The sequence below is a fragment of the Cheilinus undulatus genome, linkage group 11 (genome assembly GCF_018320785.1).
Source record: "Cheilinus undulatus linkage group 11, ASM1832078v1, whole genome shotgun sequence".
NCBI lineage: Eukaryota > Metazoa > Chordata > Actinopteri > Labriformes > Labridae > Cheilinus > Cheilinus undulatus.
In genome coordinates this window covers 49,198,061-49,224,604 of record NC_054875.1, presented here as the reverse complement: position 1 = coordinate 49,224,604, position 26,544 = coordinate 49,198,061, and the positions used below count along the sequence as shown (strand labels likewise).

The 26,544-nt window shown below is 40.0% G+C and overlaps 1 protein-coding gene across 1 annotated transcript in view; it reads left to right on the top strand.

Moving 5' to 3' along the window:
- The first annotated feature begins 3,016 nt into the window (after nt 1-3,016).
- The window catches only part of otud5a (OTU deubiquitinase 5a), a 44,496-nt gene continuing 20,968 nt past the window's right edge, over nt 3,017-26,544 (top strand). The window contains exons 1-2 of the mRNA XM_041799884.1: nt 3,017-3,865; nt 12,554-12,647. Of these exons, the coding sequence (XP_041655818.1) occupies nt 3,278-3,865; nt 12,554-12,647 (682 nt within the window). The 5' untranslated portion in view covers nt 3,017-3,277. The remainder of the gene's footprint in view (nt 3,866-12,553; nt 12,648-26,544) is intronic.

Here is a 26,544-nt window from a genome sequence, read left to right as displayed (position 1 = left end):
ACAGCCTTTGCCTTCACTGAAAAAATGTTAAAATAAATTTTTTGACTGATGCTGTTAAGTTGGGGAGTGTAGCCAAACTACATTTCGTTGTATATAATATAGCAATGGCAATAAAACACCTACCTAGAAAAACATGGCCGACACAATTTCAGTCAATGTAGACAATCTTTCTGCAAAAACTCAGCCCCTCTGCAAACTTTTCTTTGATATCAACACAACATAAAGTCCTAGACATCCAACTTACAGTAACGTTTTGTTTTCAATTATCAAATAGTAAAAGGAAACTTCTTTACAGTGTCTAAAATTACAGCAGTGCGACCCCAAGTCCTAAAAAGTTGGGATGATGTTTAAAATGTTGATAAATTAGAATGTAATGATCACAATAGAACATAAACAACATATCAGATGTTATTGAAACTTTAAGAATAAATCATGTTTATGTGTTCTGTACAGACTCACATTGATTTAAATTGTGAAATCTATTTTCTTTGTCAACTGTACAGTAACAGCTGTAAAAGTAAGCATATCTCTGGCTTGGAAATGTTTGGAATAATTAAGGTCATGTAAATACTCAAGTAAAGAACGTGCAGAGCCATATACATATTGAGTTTTTATTTTTTAAAGACAGTGTGAAATTTCTTTAATAAACAGCATTGAGAGAGTGAGAGTATTAATGGAATTCAAATGAGAGAAAATAGTTCCAATAATGTTCCAGTAATACTAAAGAACATTTTTTCTTTATTGGAAAAAAAAAATCTGCAGGGAATACAAAATTTGAATGCAAAATTAAATGTATGCAACTGACATTAAGACTTCAGATACAATATACATAATAAAAAAAATAAACTTAATCAGATAAAAGCAGACATTTGCTGACTTAAGCTGTCTAGAAGAGCATTTTTTTAAGTTAGAGGAAAAACATGGCTTCAAGTGGTTTGTTCAAAAATCCATAAAAAATAAGAAACAATAAGATTAGTTTTATTGATCCCTATGGGGGGAGATTTGGTTGTTACAAGAGCAATATCATACAAAAGTAAAAAATCAAGACAAAGCACATCTAGAATACTTACAGGTGCATGTCAGAAAATTAGAATATCATGAAAAAGTTCAATATTTTTTGTCACTCTTTTCTAAAAGTGAAACCCATATATTATATAGACTCATTACACATAGAGTGAAATATTTCAAGCCTTTTTTTCTTGAAATGTTGATGATTATGGCTTACAGATAAGAAAACCCAAAATTCAGTGTCTCAAAAAATTAGAATATTACATACAGATTAATAAAAAGGATGTTTTAAACAGAAATGTCAGGCTTCTGAAAAGAACCTCCTTTTGCATGAATTACTGCATCAATGCGGCGTGGCATGGAGGCGATCAGCCTGTGGCACTGCTCAGGTGTAATGGAAGCCCAGGTTGCTTTGATAGCGGCCTTCAGGTCATCTGCATCGTTGGGTCTGGTGTCTCTCATCTTCCTCTTGACAATCCCTCATAGATTCTCTATGGGGTTCAGGTCTGAGTCAAGCACACTAACTCCATGGTCATTGAAGCAGCTTTTGGTACCTTTGGCAGTGATGAAATGAAAATGAAATCAGCATCTCCATGGTGCTTGTCAGCAGAAGGAAGCATGGAGGAGGACATTTTAGAGACCTTCATGCTTCCTAGAAGAGTGGAGAGGCACAGAATCCATGTTGCTTGAAGTCCAGTGTGAAGTTTCCACAGTCAGTGATGATTTGGGCTGCCATGGCATCTGCTGGTGTTGGTCCACTGTGTTTTCCGAAGTCCACAGTCAACGCAGCCATCTACCAGGACATGTTAGAGACCTTCATGCTCCCTTCTGCTGACAAGCTTGGAGATGCTGATTTCATTTTCCAGCAGGACTTGGCACCTGCCCACACTGCCAAAGGTACCAAAAGCTGCTTCAATGACCATGGAGTTAGTGTGCTTGACTCAGACCTGAACCCCATAGAGAATCTATGAGGGATTGTCAAGAGGAAGATGAGACACACCAGACCCAACAATGCAGATGACCTGAAGGCCGCTATCAAAGCAACCTGGGCTTCCATTACACCTGAGCAGTGCCACAGGCTGATCGCCTCCATGCCACGCCGCATTGATGCAGTAATTCATGCAAAAGGAGGTTCTTTTCAGAAGCCTGACATTTCTGTTTAAAACATCCTTTTTATTAATCTGTATGTAATATTCTAATTTTTTGAGACACTGAATTTTGGGTTTTATCTGTAAGCCATAATCATCAACATTTCAAGAAAAAAAGGCTTGAAATATTTCACTCTATGTGTAATGAGTCTATATAATATATGGGTTTCACTTTTAGAAAAGAGTGACAAAAAATATTGAACTTTTTCATGATATTCTAATTTTTTGACATGCACTTGTAAATACAGAAGACAAAGAAGGACCAAGACCAGACTAACAGGAGTACACTTAGGGTGCATCATATTAATGTGAAACACGTATGAAAAAAAAAATGTATAATATAAGAAAAAATAATTATTTAATATTTAGTGAAGGAGAGAAGAAAAAATGCCCACATTGGTAAGCTGGCTGTGACGTCTGTAGGACTGTAGAAGGCAATACAAATGTATGTACATATTAATATTTGCACATACTGACACACATATCAGCACGTACACATAAGTCGATGTACTCTAATACATATGAGTCGTAGTAAAATGTCACCTGGCAGTGTTCGAGAGTGACATCTACTCATTCAGATAGGTGTGCTGACCACGGCCAAACAACAACAAATAAACACCCGGGGTAAAATGTGACCCTGTTTATCTGAAAAAACGCGATGGTTCAGTCGGAAATTTAGGAATATGTAACGTGGTTTTAAAAATCTTTAAAGTGAGTTTAAAACGCTTCCATGTGGACTGAATCTCATGCGAAATAATGTTTAAATCAGAAAAATAATGATAACAAAGGTCGGTAAACGGCCTGACGTAATATCGCCGTCGCAACCAGGAAGTGACGTCACGGCCCTCCGTCAGATTGTGTTGATGTTTTGTGGAGTGGACGCCGTTAACGGGAAGAGAGCGACGTTTCTTGTTTTTGTTCGAATAAACCGTCGAACGGGAGCCGAACCGGGCTTACTCTGTGTGTGTCGGTTCGTAAGGCGCCTCTGCCCGGGGATAAGAACCGAGCGGCCAGCCGGAGGACCAGCACACCGAGCAGTTTGATCCAGAAAGAGAGGACCGTCACCCTCTGACCCCCTCCCTAACACATACACCACACCACACAAACACAGCACTACCACCATGACAATCCTCCCGAAGAAGAAGCCCAGCTCGGGAGTCGGGGTCGCTGATCATGCCGATGACAGCGACCGTCGGAGCGGCTCCGACCCTCACCAACACCCGCACCCCCACGCAGGGCGGACCGGCGCCCGTCCGAGGGCTTCCCCTCCGCCCTGGTCTTACCAATCCGCTCCGCCCTCCGCGAGGGACGATCGGCGGAGCATCGAGGCGAGCTCCCGGCCGCAACAGGCCTCTCCGCCGCCCGTCGGCTCCGTGTCACCGGTAGGGCCCGGAGATGGCCGGGACAGCAGCGGCGGGATGGTGTCTGGGCCCCGCGGGGAGCTCGTTGTGTCGGCGGCCGTTGTCGGCTGCGGAGGAGGTATCGGAAGCTGCTGCTCCGGGCCTGGACTGAGCAAGAGGCGGCGGCAGGCAGGCAGCTGCTCCGGCGGGGTGGTGGCAGCTCTGGCCGGGGGAGGCCAGCCAGGGGTGACCGGACCCGGAGGAGTAGGATCAAGCCAGGATACCGAGGAGGGAGCCGGAAACAACAGCGAGGACGAGTACGAGAATGCGGCGAGGCTGCAGTCTATGGACCCGGCTACCGTGGAGCAGGTAGAGCTAAAGCTAGCTATAATAATATTAGCAATGAGCTAACGGCAATGCTGATAATACATTAGGAGCTAATGTTAGCTTTCATAATACTAGCAACGAGCTAAAGGCAATGCATAACACAGTGGGGGCAGGTAGGAGCTAATGCTAGCAATGAGCTAACGGGAATGCTAATAACAGTGAGAGCATAACATTAGCAGTGAGCTAACGCCGATGCTAATGATACGCTGGAGCAGGTGGGATACTTCTGTTTATATTTATACCATTAACAATAAGTAACCAGTTTTGATAACGATTCAGGAACAACTTTGACGTCAGGATTGAGGAATATTAGCTAACAACGATGCTAAAGATACAAACGGAGCAGGTAGCGGTAATTACATTAGCAAGAAGCTAAAGACAATGCTAATGACAGAGTGGAGGCGTTAGGATGCTTCCAGTTTTGTTTTATAGTAAAATATGCAACAATACATGGTTTTGCAGATATCAGTTGAATCCGAACTTTACAGAATGGAGCAGTAAAACTGATAACAATAATAACGGCAACCAATCAGAAAATGCAAGAAGGCTGCTCTATAGATAATTCTAAATGTTCAGAGGTATAATGGGGCGACTATAAAAGCATGATAGACCGAATAAAGATGAAATTTCTCCTTAGTTTAACAGGAAAATGACCGGAAAGTTTTTAGATCATACATTTATTCCAGAACAACTTTACTATTTTTTAAAGATAGTATCCAACAGTTACACTAACCCAAAGACAATTAACACATTATCACTACAAAACACAGACAAATGAATAAAACAAAAGGTTCAAAAGAATTTAGAAATATTCACATTCCCTTAGTTTGTTGGTATCATAGTTAATCAATCTGCCAGTAGACACTAATATAATTTCTTTAATAGACTTGGTCGAACTGACAGCAACCTGAGGGTGTCAGCAGGAAGATAATCCAAGATTGGTTTCCACATATTAGTCACAATCTTCTCATTTGGATATTTAGTAATATTGGATTTGATTTTTTTTACTTTTTGTTTATTTTCAAATGATGCCAGTGTGTAAAGGATGGAAACATTCAGTCATAGTTTTTAATCTTTATCAAAAGGTGTTCCACAGGGATCAGTTCTGGGCCTTATTTTGCTTACATCTATATTAATAATGTTGTTTCCTCATTAGCAGACTTTCACTTTCACCTTTATGCTGACAGTATTTAGGGGTGCACTGATTGATTGATCGGTGCCGGTTTCCTTAATTTTGGGGGATCGGCGATTTGCTGATACTTACATGTAAAACTGATCTTATCCACTGATCTTATCTACCTCTACCCACTAAAATATGAAAAATGAAAGACTAAAGCCGGCCACACACTAGACGATTTTTAAATCTGAAATGGTTTTTAAAACCGTGAGAGACCACAGACTTCAGGACAGTTTCCAAAGACTTTTCATCTTAAATCCTCTGAACGCACACACTAGATGACCAGACTGTCAGATCACTGGAGACCACACACCTGCTGACCTGCCTACAACCTCACGTGATCATGTGACTTCACAAAAAAAAACAAAAAAAACACAGATGTCTGTCGATACCGTCTTGCTGTCTCTCCACAACAGGCTGTCCTGGCGTGTGTTACAGGTGAAGCAAAAATCATAAAACAAGGGAAAGACTCAGGATGAAATCCTGGCTGAAATTAAGTTAAAGTTGTGTTCATGGGTCTGGGAGGCTACGACGCGATTTGGAGCAGTAAATGAATCAAGTTGACACCACACACATGCAGACTACTCAGACCAAATAATCGTTTGCGACCAGGCTCCAGTCGGTAGACGCCCCCACGATCGTCGGCGGAGGCAAATCTTGGCTAAAATCGGGCTAAAAATCCTGTAGTGTGTGGCCAGCCTAAAGGAACTGATATAATTTAGTAGTTTGGACAGCAGTGCTATAAACTTTTCCTTTATATTTGAGAGAACTACCTCATTTGTAGTTAAAACAGCAAGTTTGTATTGTTTCACGGGTATTGTTCAATGTTTTTCAATAGAATAAGAAGGTGTACGCTGTCAGTTATTAAAAAATCGATATCAGCCAAAAGTGGAATCGGCAGGTCAGGCTTTTTATAGATCAGTGATCGGTGCACCCCTATCAGGATTATTTTCTTTGCTCTGCTGATTTGAAACAGCGATGTGCTTTTAACTGTCTTCAGACGCTTAGTAAAACAAAATTTATCATCTTCTCCAGAGATAGAAATGTTGATTTTAACAGCCTTCAATGATCCACGCTCAGTGATAGCGGTGCTATCAGTACAAATATCGGTATTTGATTTGATGAATCATTCATTTTTATACACAATATTGAAAATCTTAAACTTAGCCAGGGTTTCTGTACAGACACATTTCTAATTGTCCTCCTGACTGTAGGAGAAGTTTAACTGAGGCTGTTTTCTGTCTGTTCTTTTACGATGCTGTCGTCTTTAGACCTGCTGCTGCTTCCACACTCAAATCTCTAGACTGTTTATCGCTCGGCCCCAGGTTCATAACTGGTGATCCTTATAACACTCATCACTGTGATCTGTATAACAAAGTTGATTTGGCATCTCTGGCACAAAGGCATGATAAACACTATAAATCCCTGATTGGATGTACACCATCTGATGTAACATCTATACTGAACTGGACCACCAGACATGACCAAACTTGCTCTACTGAATGTCCCAGGACTTTACTCTGAATTGGGTAAATCTGCATTCAGCTTTTGTGCTCCTAAAATGTAGAAGGATTTAAAACAGCATTATAAGAATGATACACTCATTACTCTTGGGAAATTCTGGGCAATGATCTCAGATGATGACACCACAGTGTGTTACTGTTTTACTGGGTGTCAGACTGTCTTGATGTTTTAGTTAGTTCTAATTGTGTGGCCTATGTATGTCAACGTCATTGTAAATGAAGGAAACCTCAATGATTTTCAAGAATTAAATAAAGGTTGAATAAAAAATATATATATATTCAATAATAACGGTTCATTAGACCTGAGCAGAGCACTCATTCTCACGAGAAAGTACAGAAAAGAACTCTCTGTTTCACATTGTGAATGCAGGAGGATCCATTTTAACAGGTGTGTCCAGCAGCTTAAGTTTAACAGAGGGAAGTGACAGAACTTCAGGGCAAAGAGGAAAAGAGCCCAGGATTATAGTCGTTTTAGTTTTGGTTCTGCAGGTCTGAAACGATGTTCTGCATTATCAGGGCCACAAATGGTGGATGTAGTCCTGCATTTCTTTAGCAGTTTTTGAGTTTTAAAAGTCTTGTATTTTTAAAAAAAAATGGAATTTTTCAAATCATTCATCAATTTTCTCTTTATAAAATTGAAAATTTATATTGGCAAATATTTACAACAATACAAAGTCAGAAATGTACGGTAAACCAACTGAAAACCGTGGTTCTAAATCCACAATTTACATAAATGTTTTTTCTAATTCCAGATGATAATAATGGGAATCTGGGCAAAAGTCACCGCTATTTTCTTACGTCTGAGTCCCAATAAAAAACAATATGATTAGGCTCTTAGCTGCTGTACTTGTGAAAGGAAAGCTGTTTCATCTGGCTGCTTTAAGTTTCATTTCTCTCCTGCTGAGGTGGTCAAGCTGCTTCTGGTAACACGAGGTATGAACAATATTATGGGCTTAAAATGTTAATTATTGCATCATCAGATATGAACATTTGTGGTGTAAGACTCCTTCAATGCTAACCTTTTCCTTTGTCCAGTAGGTCTCTTCTTTTGCTGAATGAAAAATCTCTTCTTTGAATCAGGAGTTAGATGGACTAAAGTCTAGCATTATATTCACCGGACACAATCGGTGAACCCTAGTTACTGGTTACAGTTCATGTTTGTCTACAGCGCTGATACTGGTGTTAAACCAGTGTGTTGGTGCATTCCCATTATTGAAATAATTTCCTTATTATGCGCCTGTAAAATGGTGCCAAAACTTCCATAACACAGGAGCTCTTCAGTCATATACATTTATTTTTAAAGATATATTTTGAGCTTTTTATGCCTTAACTCAGAGAGAATGACAGTGGATAAAGTTGGAAACAGGGATGAGAAATGGGGGCCAGACTTGAACCTGGGTCACCTGCAGACCTGAACACTCGGCCCCTTCAGTCATATTTTTAACCAAAAACCGTGTCGATAGAAAGAGAAAGATCAAATCAAATCCAGCGGTTGTCAAGTACTGACGTTTCTTCAGTCATTTTAGTATTTTACAAAGTTGCCAAAATTATGTCTTAAACCCTGCCAGCGTTCTTCTAGACTTTAAATCAGGGGTGTCAAACTCAAGGCCCGGGGGCCAAATCCGGCCCGGGGAATGATTATATCTGGCCCGCAAGATCATATCCTATTTGTGTTATAACTGGCCCGCCAGTATGAGGTCTGCAGATTTCAACCAGTTTAAAGTATAAATGTAAACTTCAACTTGATCATTTAAAATTTCCTTGTTAAAAATCTAAAAAGTAAAGAGTAGGAAAATTTATTAGAATAAAGTCAGGGTATGAAAAATGGGGACATAGGAGAGTTTCTGCAGGAAGGAGACTGAGAGTAGGATAGCTGGAGAATCAAGGTGAAATTTCCCAGAGAGACTGGAGCAGGATTTAAGTTATGGTTTATACAAGGCAAATATGTATGTGTGTATGTATGTACAGATATTTTTATTTCTTTGCTTGCAAATTGGTATTTGAAAGAGAGTATCTAATGTTATGTTGAAAGAGGGTGGGTGTTGAATGTTTTCTTTTGTTAGAATGTTTGTTAATGTAAAAAGGAAAACAATTTACAATATAATGTTTGTACATTTATTGTGGATTATGCTACAAAACTTAATAAAAACATTTTTCAAAAATAAATAAATAAATAAATAAAGTCAGGGATGTAGGAAAAGAGATTAGTTTGGGTTTTTATTTTATATTTTCAATTTAGCATCTCAGGATTATGACTCAAACTTATGATTTTGACCTTTTAATTCATGCTTTGACCTTTACAACTCATAATTTGGACTTAATATGTCATATTTGTATCTTTAAGAGTCACAACACAAAAATTGGAATTTCCCCTTGTGGGACTAATAAAGGAATATCTTATTTTATCTTACAATTATAATTTTTAAGCCATATTTTTACCTTTTAAACTCATAATTTTGGCTTTGTAATCCTATATTTTGTACTTTAAACCATGATTTCAAAATTTTCACATATTTGGACATTTTAAAATTCATAATATTGACTTTTCATATCATATTTTGAGCTTTTAGATTCAACATTTTAAATTTAAGTAATATTTTTAACTTTTTAAATCATTATTTTGAATTCTAGCTCATATTTTGACATTTTCCACCCCTAACTTTGGCTTTTCAATCCCAAATTTTGACCTATGGGACTCACAATTTAAATTTTATGACATATTTTGACTTTAAAACTCAAGATTTCAATTTTTAGCTCATATTTTGACCTTCACTGACATTCTTTTTCTATTTTTTGTATTGTGCTCTGACATTTTGAACTAATAAGATGGAATTTTTATCTCAGATTTTAAGCTTTTAAACCCATCATTTTCCTTTTTTAAATTTCTAACTGATTTATCATCAAGGCTTTTTTTTATTGTTTATTACTGGTGAAAATGAGGTTGACAGTTTAAGGTTGTGTTGACCCCAGTAGGCTCTCAGGTGAGACCTAAATCCAGAATCTGGCTGGGACTGAGTTTGACACCCCTACTTTAAATGTTGAGCTGGAGGTTTCTAGCAGTGTTAATTAGTAATAACAAGAAAATATCCTGATCAATATCATTTATTTCCTACTGGATTGGCATCAGCGTTTATAGTTCTGGTATTGTGACAACTGTATTCATGGGACTGAAATGTGCAGCTCTTGTTTTTCTCACTGAGACTGGAGTAAAGGAATGAGCAGCAGATAATGAGATAATAAATGATTGTTGGCTGCAGCTTAGGAAACGATGCTGCTTCTTTAGGGATCCAAGAACCAGATCCAGGACCTACTTTTCTGTCGCTGTTTGGTCTCTTGTGATCGAGGAGTGTGTGAAGAGGCCACGATGGTGTTTGTCACGCACTCATAATGCGGAGTGTCTCGAGTTTCATTTGTGCACTAAAATGGCACAAAAACAAAAGAGACAGAAGCAGATAGATGGCGATACTTCCTGTTGATTAGATGGAGTTTCATATGACTAAATGTGAAGCTGGCGGAGGGCTGGTAGATTCCTGAGAAGGATGTTTAGCTCTGTGGCTCTTTAAATGTCGACAGTGGTAGCAGACAGGACGGACTTCTTCATGAGTCAGAGATCAGGCAGAATACAGTCTGCTTTTTCTTTCATTCCTAAGCCGAGAAAGAAGAACTGTCATAGCTGAACTAAAGTGGCTGATGAAACAAAACATACTAAAAATCTCAGATTATGCCCCGATTTTTGATCATGACAGTCTTGTCCATGTGATTCAGTCTTATACAAAATAAAAAGTTAACTCATTTGTCAGGAGAATAATTTGCTGCATGTGTACGCTATCCCTTCTTTGCATTGCCAAACTTAATCTTTTTTTTTTTAAAGGGCATGAAAGAAGTGAAAGATCAAGAGTAGAAGCTATAAAAGAGCATTGGTCATTAATGGATCTTCCAAAATCTTAAGTCTTTGCTGCCGCAGTTTTTACTTCCTGAGGCAGAAACCCATGGGTAGAGTTTACAGAGTTAGAATTTCTTTGTGTAGTTGAAGAGTCCCAGATGAGTTATTTAAACCAACATCTGCTCACATACAGTCATTGACAACAGTATCGGCACCCCTGGAATTTTTCCAGAAAACACACCATTTCTCCCAGAAATTGTTGCAATTACAAATGTTTTTGGTTTGCACATGTTTATTTCCTTTATGTGCATTGAAACAACACAAAAAATCAGAAGAAAAAAGACAAAATTGATATGAGTTTACACAAAACTCAAAAAAATGGGCCGGACAAAATTGTTGGCACCCTCAACTTAATATTTGGTTGCATATTTTTGGAAAAAATAACTGAAACCATCAACAAACTTCTTATACCTCTCAACTGGAATTTTGGACCACTCTTCTTTTGCAAACTGCTCCAGGTCTCTCAGATTTGAAGGGTGCTTCTTGCAACAGCAGTTTTAGGATCACTTCATAGGGATTTAGATCCGGACTCATTGCTGGCCACTTCAGAACTCTCCAGCTTTGTCTCCAACCATTTCTTGGTGCTTTTTCAGGTATGTTTGGGGTCATTGTCCCGCTGGAGCACCCATGACCTCTAACCCAGACCCAGCTTTCTGACACTAGGCCCTACATTGCGGCCCAAAATCTTTTGATAGTCTCCAGATTTCATGATTCCTTGCACACAGTCAAGGCACCCAGTGCCAGAGGCAGCAAAACAACCCCAAAACATCCCTGAACCTCCACCATGTTTGACTGTAGGTACTGTGTTCTTTTCTTTGTAGGCCTCATTCTGTTTTCTGTAAACAGTAGAATTACGTGCTTTCCCAAAAAGCTCTACCTTAGTCTCATCTGTCCACAAAATGTTCTCCCAGAAGGATTGAGGCTTACTCAGGTACATTTTTGCAAACTCCAGTCTGGCTTTTTCATGTCTCTTTGTCGGCAGTGGGGTTCTCCTCGGTCTCCTGCCATAGCGCTTCATCTCATTCAGATGACCACGTATGGTCCCAGCTGACACTTTTGCACCCTGAGACTGCAGGACAGCCTGAGTTTGCATGGAAGTTGACTGAGGATGTTTATCCTCCATTCCAACTATCCTGTGTTGCATTCTTTTGTCAGCTTTTTCTCTTCCGTCCACGTCCAGGGAGATTAGCCACAGCTCCATGGGTTATAAACTTCTTGATTATATTACACACAGTGGACAAAGGAATTTCAAGATCTCTGGAGATGGTCTTGAAACCTTGAGATTGTTCATATTTTCCACAATTTTGCTTCCTAAGTCCTCAGATGATTCTGGGCTCTTCTTTCTCTTCTCAATGCTTGGTGTGACACACACACACGCATACAACACAAAGGTTGAGTCAACTTTTAGACATTCTAACTGGCTTCAGGTGTGATTTTTATGTTGCCAGCACCTGTTACTGCCACAGGTGAGTTTAAATGAGCATCACATGCTGGAAATGAAATGATTTACCCACAGTTTAAAAAGGGGGACAGTCATTTTGTCCGGCCCATTTTTTTAGTTTTGTGTAAAATTATGTCAATTTTGTCTTTTTTTCTTCTGATTTTTTGTGTTGTTCCAATGCACATAAAGGAAATAAACGTGTATACCAAAAACATTTGTAATTGCAAGAATTTCTGGGAGAAATGGTGTATTTTCTGGAAAAATTCCAGGGGTGCCAATACTTTCGTCAATGACTGTATGAGTACTTTACCAAGAAAGAGATAAACAGCGCCACGTATTCCCAGCTGTGCTAAAATATAACATCAAGGATGGGGGACACTGAAGTTAAAACTCATGTGGGTGAAAGCGTGGTGTTGCCCCACCCAAAACCTCCTGTGTTCTGAACTCTAAATGTTTGCAGGTACGCCAAACTGGAAACAGCCTGAGTCTGAAGAGAAATGAATTCTGGGTAATGTTGTTCTGTTGGCTCAGCTGTTTCTTCAGTACACATCTTAACACGTGTGTGCGTGTGTGTTTGTGTTTTCAGCAGGAGCACTGGTTTGAAAAAGCTCTGAGGGAAAAGAAAGGCTTCGTCATCAAGAAGATGAAGGAGGACGGGGCGTGTCTGTTCAGAGCCGTTGGTGAGTTTTTTTTTTAACAAATAATCACTCTAGGGCTGGGCGATGTGAACCAAAAACATACCCGACGCTTTTCACCTGAGCAGTGGAACATGACTACTGTATTTATGATTATCATCATTTACTTTTCCTCAAGAAATAACAGAGCAAAGACGGTTCTTCTGATGCATTTTACTGGGGAATCTGTCAGTCCTAAGCATGTTTGACCCCAGAGTCCAGATGTCAACAACAGCTTTAAAATAGAAAAAAATAGAAAAGACTTCATAATCGTGATTATAAAAGGGTACAGAAAATTTACACCATAGAGCAGTTACTCAACATGTGGCTCTTTTAGGATGATTTGTGGCTCTTGTATGTCTTAATCTGAAGTATTATTCCCCCAGAAAACCTTACAAAGGAAATTTTGACCTCAGAAATTATTCATTCCTAGTCACTTTATCAGTTTGTTTCCCACACTTATACAGTAGGGCTGGGAAATTAATCCCAAATTAGATTAAATTGTAATATGGCCTGCTTTGATTTTCACATCACAGAAGTCGCAATATTTCTTTAAACTGAAATGTGTCAAAATACTAGTTTAATAAATCAATATTTTGCAGCGGCAGAGATTAGGTGCACACTATTCAAACATTCAAGTGTCAATATTTATATAATGGTTTACAAAATCCTCCTTTTTGTGTTTTATGTTTGTTTTTCTTAATAAAAATGAAGGACATAAAAATGATAATGCCCCTAAACAAAGTAAATGACATCACACTTCCTGAGCTGTTTGAGCACCAGATCATCCACAGATGTTAAAACTTTGTCTCTGCTCAGATGGACCTTCATCATAGATTCATGGAGTTGTTTGCATGTTTGTGTGGCATCCAGGCCGTGGATAATATGGTCGTCTATAGCAGTGGTTCTCAACGTTGAGGTTGGGACCCCCATGGGGGTCGCTAGACGCTGAGAGGGGGTCACAAGATGCCCTAAAAAAACTAAGAATAATTTTAAAATTACACTGTTGCCTCTCAATTTTAACCTGTTTTTATCACTTTTTCCTGCTGATTTTGCTAATTGTAACACATTTTTGCAACTTAAAACCCATTTTTTCCCATTTCAAACCCTTTCCAACACCTTTTTCTGCCTGTTTTTACCACTTCTAAACCAAGTCTTGCCACATTACACCTGTTGTTGCCTCTGTTGACCCATTATTGCCTCTATTAACCACTTTTTACCACGTTTTGCGCCCATGTCAACCACATTTCACTGCGATATGCTCATTTTTGCCAGTTTAAAGTCATTTCAGCCACTTTTTAATTCCCCTTACCACTATGAGTGCCTGTTTTTGCCACTTTTTGCTTATTTTTTTGCCAATTTTATCAAATTTTTGCCACTAAACAATATCTGCTACTTTTAAAATCCAATTTCACCATCTTTCCCCCCATTTTTTTGCCATTATTAACTTAATCTAGCCATTTTTAACCTATTTTATCTCTCTTTTTAACAAAAGGGATTTGAACCTGTTTTTAAGAAGGCTATCTACCCCACAAATGAATAAAAAACATACTTGCTTCTTTGGTGAGAGTGGTTATTTTTCAGGTTAATCCTCTCCCCTATATCCCCCCTTACAGACAGCCTTGTCAGCGCAAGATTCTAGAATGTGCATGGCTGTGTTCAACCCCTTTCAGGTACAGTGGGGGTCCCCAGTCTCTTGCAGCTTGATTTTTGGGGTCCTGGGTAGAAAAGGTTGAGAACCACTGGTCCATAGTGCACATCACCATTAGTACTTCCTGAAACAAGTCCTTGCAGTCTAAAGTTCAGCCAGGCGCCGCCATAGTTCATTGCAGGGGCAGTAGACCCCCCAGGAAGGTGCACCTAAGATAAAAAAATTCTTAGGCACACCATGTCCATATCCATGTAAAATATCCTCTCTAACATGTGTCAGAGCGTGTTTCATTATTGTGTGGCTGTAGTAAGAAGAAGTGGGTCTTAGACACCTAGACTCCCCCGCCGTTTGGGCGCCAGTGGGACGGCTGATGAATGGAAACTTGCATTTGTGTCGCTGCTGTGAGTCTGCTCGGCCAGCAGAGGGCGCTGTGACACTGATAGACAGCGTCTGTGTGTGTGTGTTTGGTAGTGTGTGAGTGTGTGTGGTGGGAAGGTATGCAGAAATTTGGGTCAGAGTGAAAGAAGAAGGTTTCAGGTCCATTCAGAGACCAGCTTCTGTTTCAGATAACACATCTAAGGTTCCTGCTCTTATGTCATCACACCCCTACCTGTGTGTGTGTGTGTGTGTGTGTGTGTGTGTGTTTTTGCTGCAGCTGTAACCCCACACCTGTCCTCCTGCAGTGAGATAATAAACTCGGTTTGTTCCGGAGTTTCAGTCCGTCGACCTGATCACACACCTGCAGTTCTGTCCCAGTTTAGAGACCTCATTAAACACCTTTATTACCCAGCATGCTCTTGGAGCTGACCTACACTTTGTTTCTCTGGAGATGGGGCTGAAATGACACCTTATCCCCTTCATAGAGCATTATGTCTGCATGATATGAGAAAAAAATGTATGATACAGCGATTTACATCAGAATAGATAAAAAAGAGAAAGAGTTCATATTCTCTGTAACTCAGAGTTTCTGTGTTTATCTGCTGCTCTTCTGCTTTTATAAAGTACCTGTATGCTTCAAATGTTCCTCCTAAATCCAAAATAAATCCCCCAAAAGTTTTGATTCCTCCACTTAATCAAAACTATTCAATCTGGGGGAAGTTTATAGCTTCAGTTATTTTTGCCTGCATCAAAACTGTGTGAAAGCTCGGCCTGGAGCTGACAGAGGAAAATGGTCGACTGTAATTTCATCCACACACCAACCAATCAATTTGTGGTTTGGGGGAAAAACTCCACGTTATCCCTCCATCATCCTGATCAGTGGCCGTGTCCTCAGTTCACCCTCCTGGTAGTCTAAAGCAGGGGTTCCCAAGTGTTTCAACCCAGGACAACATAATAACAGTGACCAAGCCCGGGGACCCTCGCTGTTCCTAAGACTGTGCACATTCAAGAATCGTCATGTGCAGGACTTTTTAAACATTGCTTCGATTTCAGCATAAATCTCAACAAATTCCCATGTTTGTATTTTGAATTGAAGTAATTTTATGCATATTTCTACAGAAATGTGCAAAGATTACAATTTAAAACTATTTACAAATACTCTGTTTCTTGGAAGGCATCTCATGACCCCCACTCGGTGTCTCGTGACCCCCAAGGGGGTCCTTTCAGACTGGAAGGGCTCTGTGCCGGTCCCGGTTCCTGAACCTAATTTCGAACCGACCGGCGCATTCAAGCTCGAGCTCGACTGATTGATCAGCAGGCCGATTATAGTGTATCACAGATTAATGAACATCGGCCAGTATGTAGCCGATATATTAACCCTTAGAGCTCACGTGGCACGGATACGTGAAAGCTCTCCGTTGTGTTTTTCTAATCATGTCTTCCAAGCATTTGTAGCTCTTACAGAACATTTTCTAGTGAGCCTGGAACTTTGGTGACTTTTCGGGCTCTTTGGAGATTAAATCCACAGCGTTGCATCCAATAAAAAGCGTCTTTTTATCCATTTTTAATCAATTTTCGATCATGTACTTTGACTCTTCAGTGGGCAGCCATATTTGTTGACATGCAAAGCATTGTGGGAGTTGTAGTTGACCAGTTGTGTCCCTACTGCTTAGAGGAGTAGAGACACAGGGGTAGAGATTAAATAATGATACATGCAACTGTTAATTCACATGTCCACCATTATCTAATATAAGACTATTATACAGCGTTTGCATCTTTGTGAAATAAACAAAGATAATATAAATATAAGAATTTGTGATCCTGTACAGTATATATCCGGTGTATATCAATGTTCTTATTTCATAAAGCCTATCTGCTTTTTTTTTAGCCCCCAATATCAGTATCGGCGTCGTCCCCAAAAATCCCATATCGGTTGGGCTCTAATTCAAACTGAAAAAAAAAAATGGTTCTGAACCTGAAAAGTTGGTTCTCAGCTGTAACCAAAAATAGTTGGTTCTTTCTTGGGAACCGTGACATCATCAGTGGGCGTGTCACATTCTAGGTTGTGAAGACAAGCTGAAAATTGAGAGAAAGCGGTCTGCTGGGAGACAAAATGTTTGGTTGTAGTCTGGGCATCGACAGATTTCCAGGGGAAGCTGGAGAGTAGAACAAGGAGGGGCAAGTTAAATACTGAACTTGTGGAAGAGACGACAAAGGCTGGGTTCACCTGAACACCTGACCAAATAATGGATAAACTCAAGAAACTGAAGAAGGAATCCCAGGACAGCGAGAAAGATTTGGGTAAAAGTGGAGCTGGACGTGGTGATACATGTTCATCACATCCTCCCACTTTGGTTCTGCTTAGACTGGTGTGAATGCGGGCTGGTTCACCAGGAAACACCAAGGTTCTGAGACTCCAGAACAGAACCAGGGCCAGGGCCAGAACCAGAACCAGAACCGTGTCTGTTTGAAAGCACTGTTTGGGAACCACTGGTCTAAAAGAAGTCTAAAAACAATCATAACAAGCTTTCTGCAGCATAAAATTATTTTTAACCTCATTTTGAGTATGGATGCACAGTACTGGACCTCTGCTGATCCTGATGTTTTGATATTTCTAGACTTATTTTAGCCGATGCTGATACCAGCACCTTTTTAATTCTGAAGAACACCGAGTAACTCCGATGGCATGAATGCTTCGTGTATGTTTCCTTCTACCTGGATAGTCCTCTGCTGTGGTCTCTGTGAAAACTGAAGGCCATCAGCCCTAAAAATTTCATAGATTTTAAATGTCCATCAACTCAGCACTAAAGTTTCTAACCTGTCCTGGCTCATATCTGAAAACAAATCTTCAGTCATATTTAGTGGGTATATACCGGCGTCATCGTGTGTCCTGTCTGATTTCTAAAGAACTTGTGCATCATCCGTTGGTGTTTCAGAATAAAAGTGAAGTTAAAATGTCACTTTAGCTGTAAGCCTACTTCAGGTCTGACTTCAGTTTCTCAGGGCTCGTTTCTTCTCTCTCTTTAACGTTTCACAGAAAACCGTACTGCTCTAACAAACACACACACCTGCCCACCTGAAACAGAAAGTTAACAGTGTGGTGTGAAACAGGTTCTGACACATCAAACACAACAAACAGGTGTGTGTTTGTGTGTGTGTGTGCTTTTGACCAACAGTGATATTTCAGATCAGGTTCTCAGCCTGAGGGTCAGCAGTTGATTTACAGCTTAAACAGAGTCCAGTTTGAACCCAGCAGCAAACAGCGCTGGGGAAAAATGAAGCCAGTACTGACGTTTAAAACCTGCACGTCCACTAGAGCAGGGGTTCTCAACATTTTCAGCCCACGACCCCCAAAAGAAAGGTACCAGAGACCGGGGACCCCCACTGGACCTGGAGGTGAACACAGACACACATTCAAGGATAGTTTTCTGCAGACAAGGTCACCCACGAGGGGGGTAAATGGGAGAGCTTTCTGGGTCCCAGCCAAACTGGGGGCCCATGGAGGCAAAATCATGCTCCATTATAAAGTTAAGCGGTGATAGCCATCATTTATATCCAACCTGATAAAATAACCACTTTTTCAATTGATGGGAAAAATTATGAAAATGGGTTAAAATTGGTGTGAAGTGGCAACAGTGGTTAGGGTAGGGTTACTGTGAAGATGCAGCTCATATTCATGACTTTAACACTCAGCTTGAGTCGAGATTCCTTAAAGGGTTGATCAAGGGTGTGTGCTGTCAACCTGTTTTTATCTCCCAGCTGATGAAACAACAGATCAGTCCTGTGATCACTGCATACCAGAGATGTTGTTCAGGAACATTCAGTCAGAAGAAATGATTAAATATGTGCAGAGTTCACCTCACAGCTAGAGGCTAACACGCTAACAGCTGCTAGCTTACAGGAGCATGTGTTTCCCTGTAGGTCTGTCTGTCTGGTGGTGGTCTGGTACCAGAGACCGCCTCATGTCAGGCAGCATCAGATTCTTGGTGTCCATGTTGTATCCATTAAAAATGGTTATTCTGCTTTTTAAATTTCAGTTTCCCCTGGAACAGTTTGACATTTAGCATTTTTATTACCTCCACCAAGAAGGTTATGTGACCGGGTGGGTTTGTTCGTTTGTTTGTTAGCAACATAACTCAAAAAGTTGGGGACAGATTTTGATGAAATTTTCAGGAAATGTCAGAAATGGCATAAAGAAGAACTGATTAGATTTTGGGAGTGATCTGGATCACTGTCTGATCCAGGAATTTTTTTAAGTATTCTGTACTATTGGGAGATAGGTCTAATGGCGGAGGTCTGCGCTGTTACCACTTTACACCAGGAGATGGCGGACATGAGTAACCCCAATCCCAGCAGCATTTGTGGGTGTGTTTCTATTCAAAGTTTTGGAGTTTATAGAGTTTGAAAGACACACGCCCGGTCGAGGAGACAAGTCGGAGCGTGACAGAGAGAAAGACAACGAATTGTAGCAAGATTACTCACAATGCTGGGAGGAATAGAGGAATATTCACCCTCTGCCATGACTTCCAGTTGTCTGGTGAGACCATGGGTGCTTCCGCCATGACAGTCCACACGTAGCAAAGCCAGTGCTTTGCCTCACCGTATTTCCACCCCACTCCCACCGGGGAGGGAGTAATCGGTGAATTAGATTTTGGGAGTGATCTGGATCACGGTCTGGATCCAGGAATGATTTTAAAGGATTCTTCACTATTGGGAGATAGGGCTGATGGCAGAGGTCTGCGCTCTCTGAGTGCTTTTCTAGTTTTGAATGTGGAGAAACAGAAGATGGGTACCAAAGTTTCTGCTGATATATAAGCTGTAGATATTGCTCGTGTGTACAAATACGTCTGTGGAGCAGTGTTAATTTTGTCGACCAAAAGTATGACTAAAGATGTTCATCGCCAGCCCTTTTTCCATGACAAAAACTAGAGTAAGATTAACAAAAATAGATCTTTGATGACTAAAACTGACAAAAACTAAATTTAATTTTCATCAAGATGACTAAAACTAGACTAACATATGTAGTTTTCATGGGACATTCAAAATCTGTGATATTTCTCCACTGTGGGTAAGTCTGTCAAAAACAATCCATCTGTATCTATTCTGCCTCTCAGCTGTAGAAAGCAGGGACCCCAGGTTTGGCAGAGAACACACTACCATGATTTGGTACCAGATTTAGACAAGAGAATAAACGCTTGGACTAAAAGTAAAGACTCAAATGTGAGGACTTTAATGGACTAAAACTAAAAAGGATAGAAATGACTAAAATGTGACTAAAACTAAAATGCATTTCATTTAAAGACTAAATCTAAGACTAAAATTAAAAATAGCTACCAAAAGTAACACTGTTGTGAAGTTTTAGGGATTACTGACAGAACCATGCCAGCAGTTTTTTTTTGTTCGTCCTCATACCTTTAAAGGTACAATGTGTAAAATTTGGCATTTTAGCAACATCTAGCATTCAGATTTTAGAATGAGCCGATCTGTTACCAAAACGTCACATCACTAAGCGACCAGAGCCTGTGAAGCCCAAAAAGGATCGTGAGCCGGACATCAATTACAGCAGTGACGAGGTGAGGGTTTGATAATCCATTTTTGTAACCATCATTTTTATAGATTATAGGTCAGTCTTCTTCTCCATCTGCCTTCCAGGTAGCTTTCAGGACTGGCGGCCAGGTTCGTATTTAAAAATCGCGTTTCGCTCTTTCTGTCCCCAAAACATTGCCGTAGACAACATGGCGGTTCGTTATGTCAGCCTCCGTGAGGGTGACCCGCAATGATGTAAATTTAAAAAGATATTTTTCTAATTTTGTAAAATGAAAACGAAAGTTTAAAGGGGATGATTGTGCACTTATTTTAACATACTTCACATAAATATATAAACATTATATCCCATTTACACTGTTTATGTTCGGCGAAATGCAGCCAAATTCTACACACTGTACCTTTAAATGAACGAATAATACATGGATTAGTTTGGTTTGGTTTGAGTCTTGTACCAAAAGAAGTGGAGAAAAACTCTGGTGAAATATTAGGTAAACATCCCTAATTTTCTAGGGCTGTAGTCTACCAAAGAAATCGATTACACCCACACACGACTGATCGATTCGTCATTCAGGTTAGAAAAATAAAACAAAAAAAGTCTCTAAATCAGTTTAACCTGTGAAAGGTTCCTCAGTGTACCTTTCTGGTCAGTACGATCTTAAAGATCAACATAACAAGCTTTATGAAGCTTTATTTATTATTTTATCCTCATAATCTGGGTTTTTCCTGGCAGAGGTGCTACTCATCATGTGCACTGTGACCTGTCTAGGAGGGTCCAGGGGAAAAATCTGTACATTTTAAAGTGAAATACACCAAACTAGTGCATATAGAGAGCAAAAATAAGAGGCCAAATCTATGAAGAATATTCTCTTTAAACAACGCTGTGCTTTTAGAGCTACTTTAACCAGAGACGCACTGACTTCAATCCAAATGACGAATTCTAATTCCTTCGGTTTCAAAAATTTGATAAAGATTTTGGATGATACCAGTTTTTGTTCCTAAAAGCTTTTATTAAAATGAGAAGGCTTATATTTCCCGTTATGTCATGACCGTTCAGTTTTATGTTTAAAATAAATCACTGACTGATACTCATCCACAGATGCTGGTCTGTGGTAGTAGTCCACATCAGAGAGGACGGTCTGGACTCTGGACCTGCCCTCTTTGTAAATTGTCTTCAGATAACTTCTGTTTGAATTGGCGCTGTACAAACAATGATTGATTGGTTGTCTGTACTGACCGTAGGTCATGTGACCTTCATGATTATCGCTGATTTTAACTGAAACTAAATTGTGTTTAGTTTTTTAAATTTTACGTTTTTCCCTTATTTATGCTGAAATTGTTTTTTAATGTTAAATATTAAATCACCTGTAACTTTTCTATAGTATTAAAGTATTTATTTGAATAATGTGTAATTCGACCCTCTCATTCTAGAAGGGTTCAACTCAGTCTATCCCTCTTTCTTAGATATAACTGATGAGTAAAATCAGGGTGATTGAGAAGTTTCCTGCAGCTTGAGGAAATATAAAATAACAAATCCCATCAATCAGTGACCGTTTAGTTCAGCTGATGCTTCACATGTTTACTGACCTCCTCTCTCCTCTCTGCCTCCTTTAACAGGGTTTTTGGATGCTGCGAGTTATAAATCTGCTAATCATCAACACTGATGCATATTTCCTTTTAGGTCATTTCTGTTTAAAATGACATCCTCTCAGTGTGATGCTTATCAGAAAATACGCTTTAATGATGTCAGAGATGTGAGAGCTGGAGGCGGACGCCTCGTAATTGAACGTGCAGGAAAAACCCCTGAATGTTATCTTAAATAAGAGCTGACGCAGAGATGATCAACCTGCTTTCAACTGTACCTGGTCACGGCTAATTACCCTCCATTATAACATAGAAAATATCCTCAGATCACTGTTTGCATTATCTAGAATGATAACTGCTAGTTATCCTGTCCACACTGTGTCATTTATGAGTAAAGCATGCAGTGTTTATTTAGCGAGGTGAGGAGGGAAAGTCTGCTGGTTAGGACTTATTGACCAGGAGACATGGTCTTTTCTCTCCTCTACTTTCTGTCAGTCAGCAGACACTAACACTGAGGGGAACATTTTAATCTAAAGATGGATGGACTTAGTACCCGATATATTTTGGAAAATAATCTAATTGCAATTTTTTCTCCAATATTACAAGTGCGATTTGATATGCGATTATTCCTTAACTCTCTTTTATTCCTAAACAAGGGCTGAACAGTTCTGACGATTTTGACTCGTATTGCAAATTGGTTATAAATTGTTACATTAAAGGGTTTTTGTCATTCTCATATTTAATAAGAAAAACGTACAAAAATAAGGTAGGATTTTTTTTTATAGACTTTTTTAAAAAATGGCACTTTTATGATTGCATGATATGTCCGCATATCATCTCTGCTGCTGCAAAAAGTTTAAAATTGCTATTTTGACACAAATTTCAGGTTAAAGAAATATTGCACCGTCTGCGATTTGAAAATTGCAGCAGGCCATATTGCAGTTTAATCTAATTTTCGATTAAATGCTCAGCCCAACTTAGTAACACGTATTTCCTGACCGGTGAATTAAACAGACCACAGGAGTCGAGGCTCTGACGGAGGGCAGCAGTCACTCTCAGCACTACTTCTATACAAACATCCTGCATCTTTGTGTTTAAGAGATGTTGTTCCCAGGTTATTTACAGCATAACTAAACTAAGAGTCTAAAAATTTGTCTCTAAAATAAAAAAGGAAAGTAGCATTGCTGTGAAATAACCTGTTGCATTGCACTATTTCGGTCTGCCTTGCACCACATTTTTACGCTACATCAAGAAATGATTTTTGCACCTAAACTTGCCTGTGTCATTCAGTGCCACAGACCTCTTAAGAAACTTTGAAAATATTTTAAAACGGGACCTTTTTGCACATTAAGGCCGGCCACACACTAGACGTTTTTTTAAGAAACGATTTTAAAACTGTGAGAGAGCACAGACTTAAGGACAAAGATTTTTCATCTTTAAGCCTCTGAACGCACACACTAGACGACTCAGCCAGACTGTCAGATTACTGGAGACCACACACCTGCCGACCTGCCTACAACCTTGCGTGATCATGTGAAAAAAAACAAAACACAGATGTCTGTCGATACTGTCTTGGTGTCTCTCTACAACAGGCTGTCCTGACGTACCTTACAGGTGAAGCAAAAATTATAGAACAAGGGAAAGACTCAGGATGAAATCCTGGCTGAAATTAAGTTAAAGTTGTGTTCATGGCTGTGAGCAGTGAAAGTTCGTATGATCTGGCTGTGACGCTACCCCGTCTGCTCGCTCTCATTGGTTGTTGTGGGTACTCTGCCTTTTGATAACCTTGCAAAGCAGATGGATACGCCCGTTTCCTTGTTTTTCACTGGCGAATCCATCTTGCAAAGCTCCCATCTGAACCGCTTGGGCTCGGTTAGAAAGTGACAGGACCAATCAGCGATGAGGGGCGGTACTTTCAGGTGCGGCAGAGTCGTGACGTAAACAAGCAGCAGCAAGAGCTGGTGCAGTTATGGAGGAAGAGATTACCGTGGATGCTGCTAAAGCGCCAGTTTTATCAGAACTTGATGATATTTCTTCGTTAAAAGAAAAACAAAGAACAGCGGTGAGTTGTTGTCTTTTCAAAAACGACAAAAGTCGCCATGTTTGGCGTTATTCCTCAGTAGCTGCCCACATGCAGCTTGATAGCGGCTACATCAGATGTTTTGTTGCTCTGATTGGCTTGTAGAGATGTGACAGACAGAACATTCACCCAATCACACTCCAACTTTTTTTCAAAGCCTCTGCCTTCTCTCAAACGTTTCCTATTGAAGCTTTCCCAGGTCAGGTTAGCCGTTTGATATTTACAATTCGGGATTTTGGAGGCTACGACACGATTCGGTGCAGTAAAACATGCATGTTGACACCACACACATGAGGATTTTTCAGACAAACAGTCGTTTGCGATGAGGCTCCTCGCGGGATATGCCCCCACGATCATTGGGGGAGGCAAATCCTGCCCCGAATCAGGCTTAAAATCCTGTAGTGTGTGGCCAGCCTAAACAGTCAATCAAAATATCTTGACATGGTTTTGTTTGAACTTTTGATAGTGTGCTGAGGGCAAAAACATTACCAACACAGATCTAACTTATTTGGAAAGTTTGGTCATTAAAATGAAGATATTGGCTGATTTTTGATGCCTTGAACTTCAAGCAGAGATGTATAGTTTGATTTTAACCAAAATCATCTTAAAATTGTGTTAACTCTGATATTTTTCAGATTAATCCATAATAAACTGATTTTCCCTCTTCTCTGACAGAATTTGTTTTTCTAAATTGTGCTTGTGTGTCAGGTTCTGTCAGATGTTTCCCTTCAAACATGTGGAAACTCGGTGTCGTGATTCAGACTTGTTGAGCAACTTCTGATTGGTCAGAGTTGTGTTTCCTGCATGCTGCCTGCATGCTCGTAGCTCCCAGCATGCACTGCTGCTGGTCACGCTGAGAAGAGGAGGAGAGAGAGACGGTCTGTCACAAATTTTCATGTTTTCGCCCGCATGAATCAGCCGTTGGATTATTTTCATCTTCTATTTATGAAATCATCGTCAGCTGACTGTGAAAGGTCAAACGTCTGAGCGTCCCTGAACGTAGCACATGAGGATGACATGAGCCCAGCACATGTTGACTCGGAGGCGTCCCCCGCTCCAGCCCAACAGGTTTCACTCAGCTGATCCCGTCTAATCTGTGTGTGAGCCTGTTGTCACGGTAACACAGCCAGTCACCCCTGAAGGTGTTTTCCTCTTGGTACAAACATCCCGTCAGGCCGGCTGGCTCCTGATACTTCAGCATGCAGGAAAACAAAGCCATCAGCTGATGGTCACATTCAGTACTTTCAAAAACAACTTCAGAGTGATGTCATGATCGGGGGGGGGGGCATACTGTGTTCTAGTGTGGTTCACTGCCTCAGTCTTTGCACAGGTACGATTGCACCTGCACCCACACAAACCGCTGAGCAACATGGCCATAGTTAAAGTGATTACCAATAGATTGGTAATCACTTTAACAATGACAGTGTAAGGCTCAGTCCCATTTCTAAGTTTTAGCCCCAGCCCTGGAGTTGAGTGCCCTCTTGCCCTTGAAATATAAGGGGTGGTTGTGGATGGGATGCTGATACCTTTATTTCCTTCCTGATACGATTCCAATACCTAGGTGTTGGGTACCGGCCGATACCGAGTCCTGATCCGATACCAGTGTGAACTTTCAGGACTAACTAGTAAATTACTCTAGACTGATATTTGACTCAGAACATGGCTCAACAAAGAGTCATAATGTACAGTTGATTTTCTGCTGATTATTGAGTTTTACTCCTTAATATTAGAATAAAAATAATACAGGGGGCTGCAGCACAGGCTCTCTCTCTCCATTTTGCTCTATTTTATGATAACAGAACAGCCTGCTGGCTGACAGACCCTCACAAAGGGTAAATAATATGGAGGTTATCCAAGCTAGCGGTAATAAATGATTGTAATTGGATTAAAATGGATAAAATGATGTTCAATATCAGGTTTACTGGTGTGGATCCAATCATTAAAGTCCAGAAAAGTCACACCAGATCCAGGCTCGCTGAGGAATTCAAAGGCCTCAATAGCGCCAATGAGATGACACAATGGCTAGCTTCAAGAGGAAAAACAAGTGAGAGGCAACCATTTATGGTTCAAAGGTCATTTAACTTTTGATAAACTGTGTCGGTTCTTGTTGTTGTGTACGTCAGCGCCGGTCTGAGCCTCCATTCTTTGCTGCTGCAGTGGGTCCTTTGGTTCTTCTTCACTGCTGTAAAAACGGTAGCTTGTGCATTACGTGTCTTCCAGCAGCAAAGAAGAATTGATTTCCAGTTGATAGCGCTAACATTTAGCATGGCTAAACGAAGCAAAATATAAAGCTAAACCAAACGGTATCTGATGGAAGCATAAACTCATGTACTCACCGATACCTGTACCTACATTTTAAGCAGCATCAGACATATTTCTGATACTGGTATCAGAATCAGAACAAGTTACTGACCAAAAGCTAACTTATCTCCCATTAATTTTTTTTTTAAATGCAAAAATTCTATAGTTTTTATCTTTTTCTTCTGCAACAACCTGTCGTCAATGCATAAAATATTAAAAATTTGTCATTTCATATTTTGCACCTGAGGGTAAAGGGGGTTTGGAGGTTTTTTTCTTGGATTAATTTAGCACCTAAAATTTTAATCTTCCTGCATTCATCACAATAAAAACTTAGATTTGTTGTGGGCCCTCTTTTGTTTTAACCT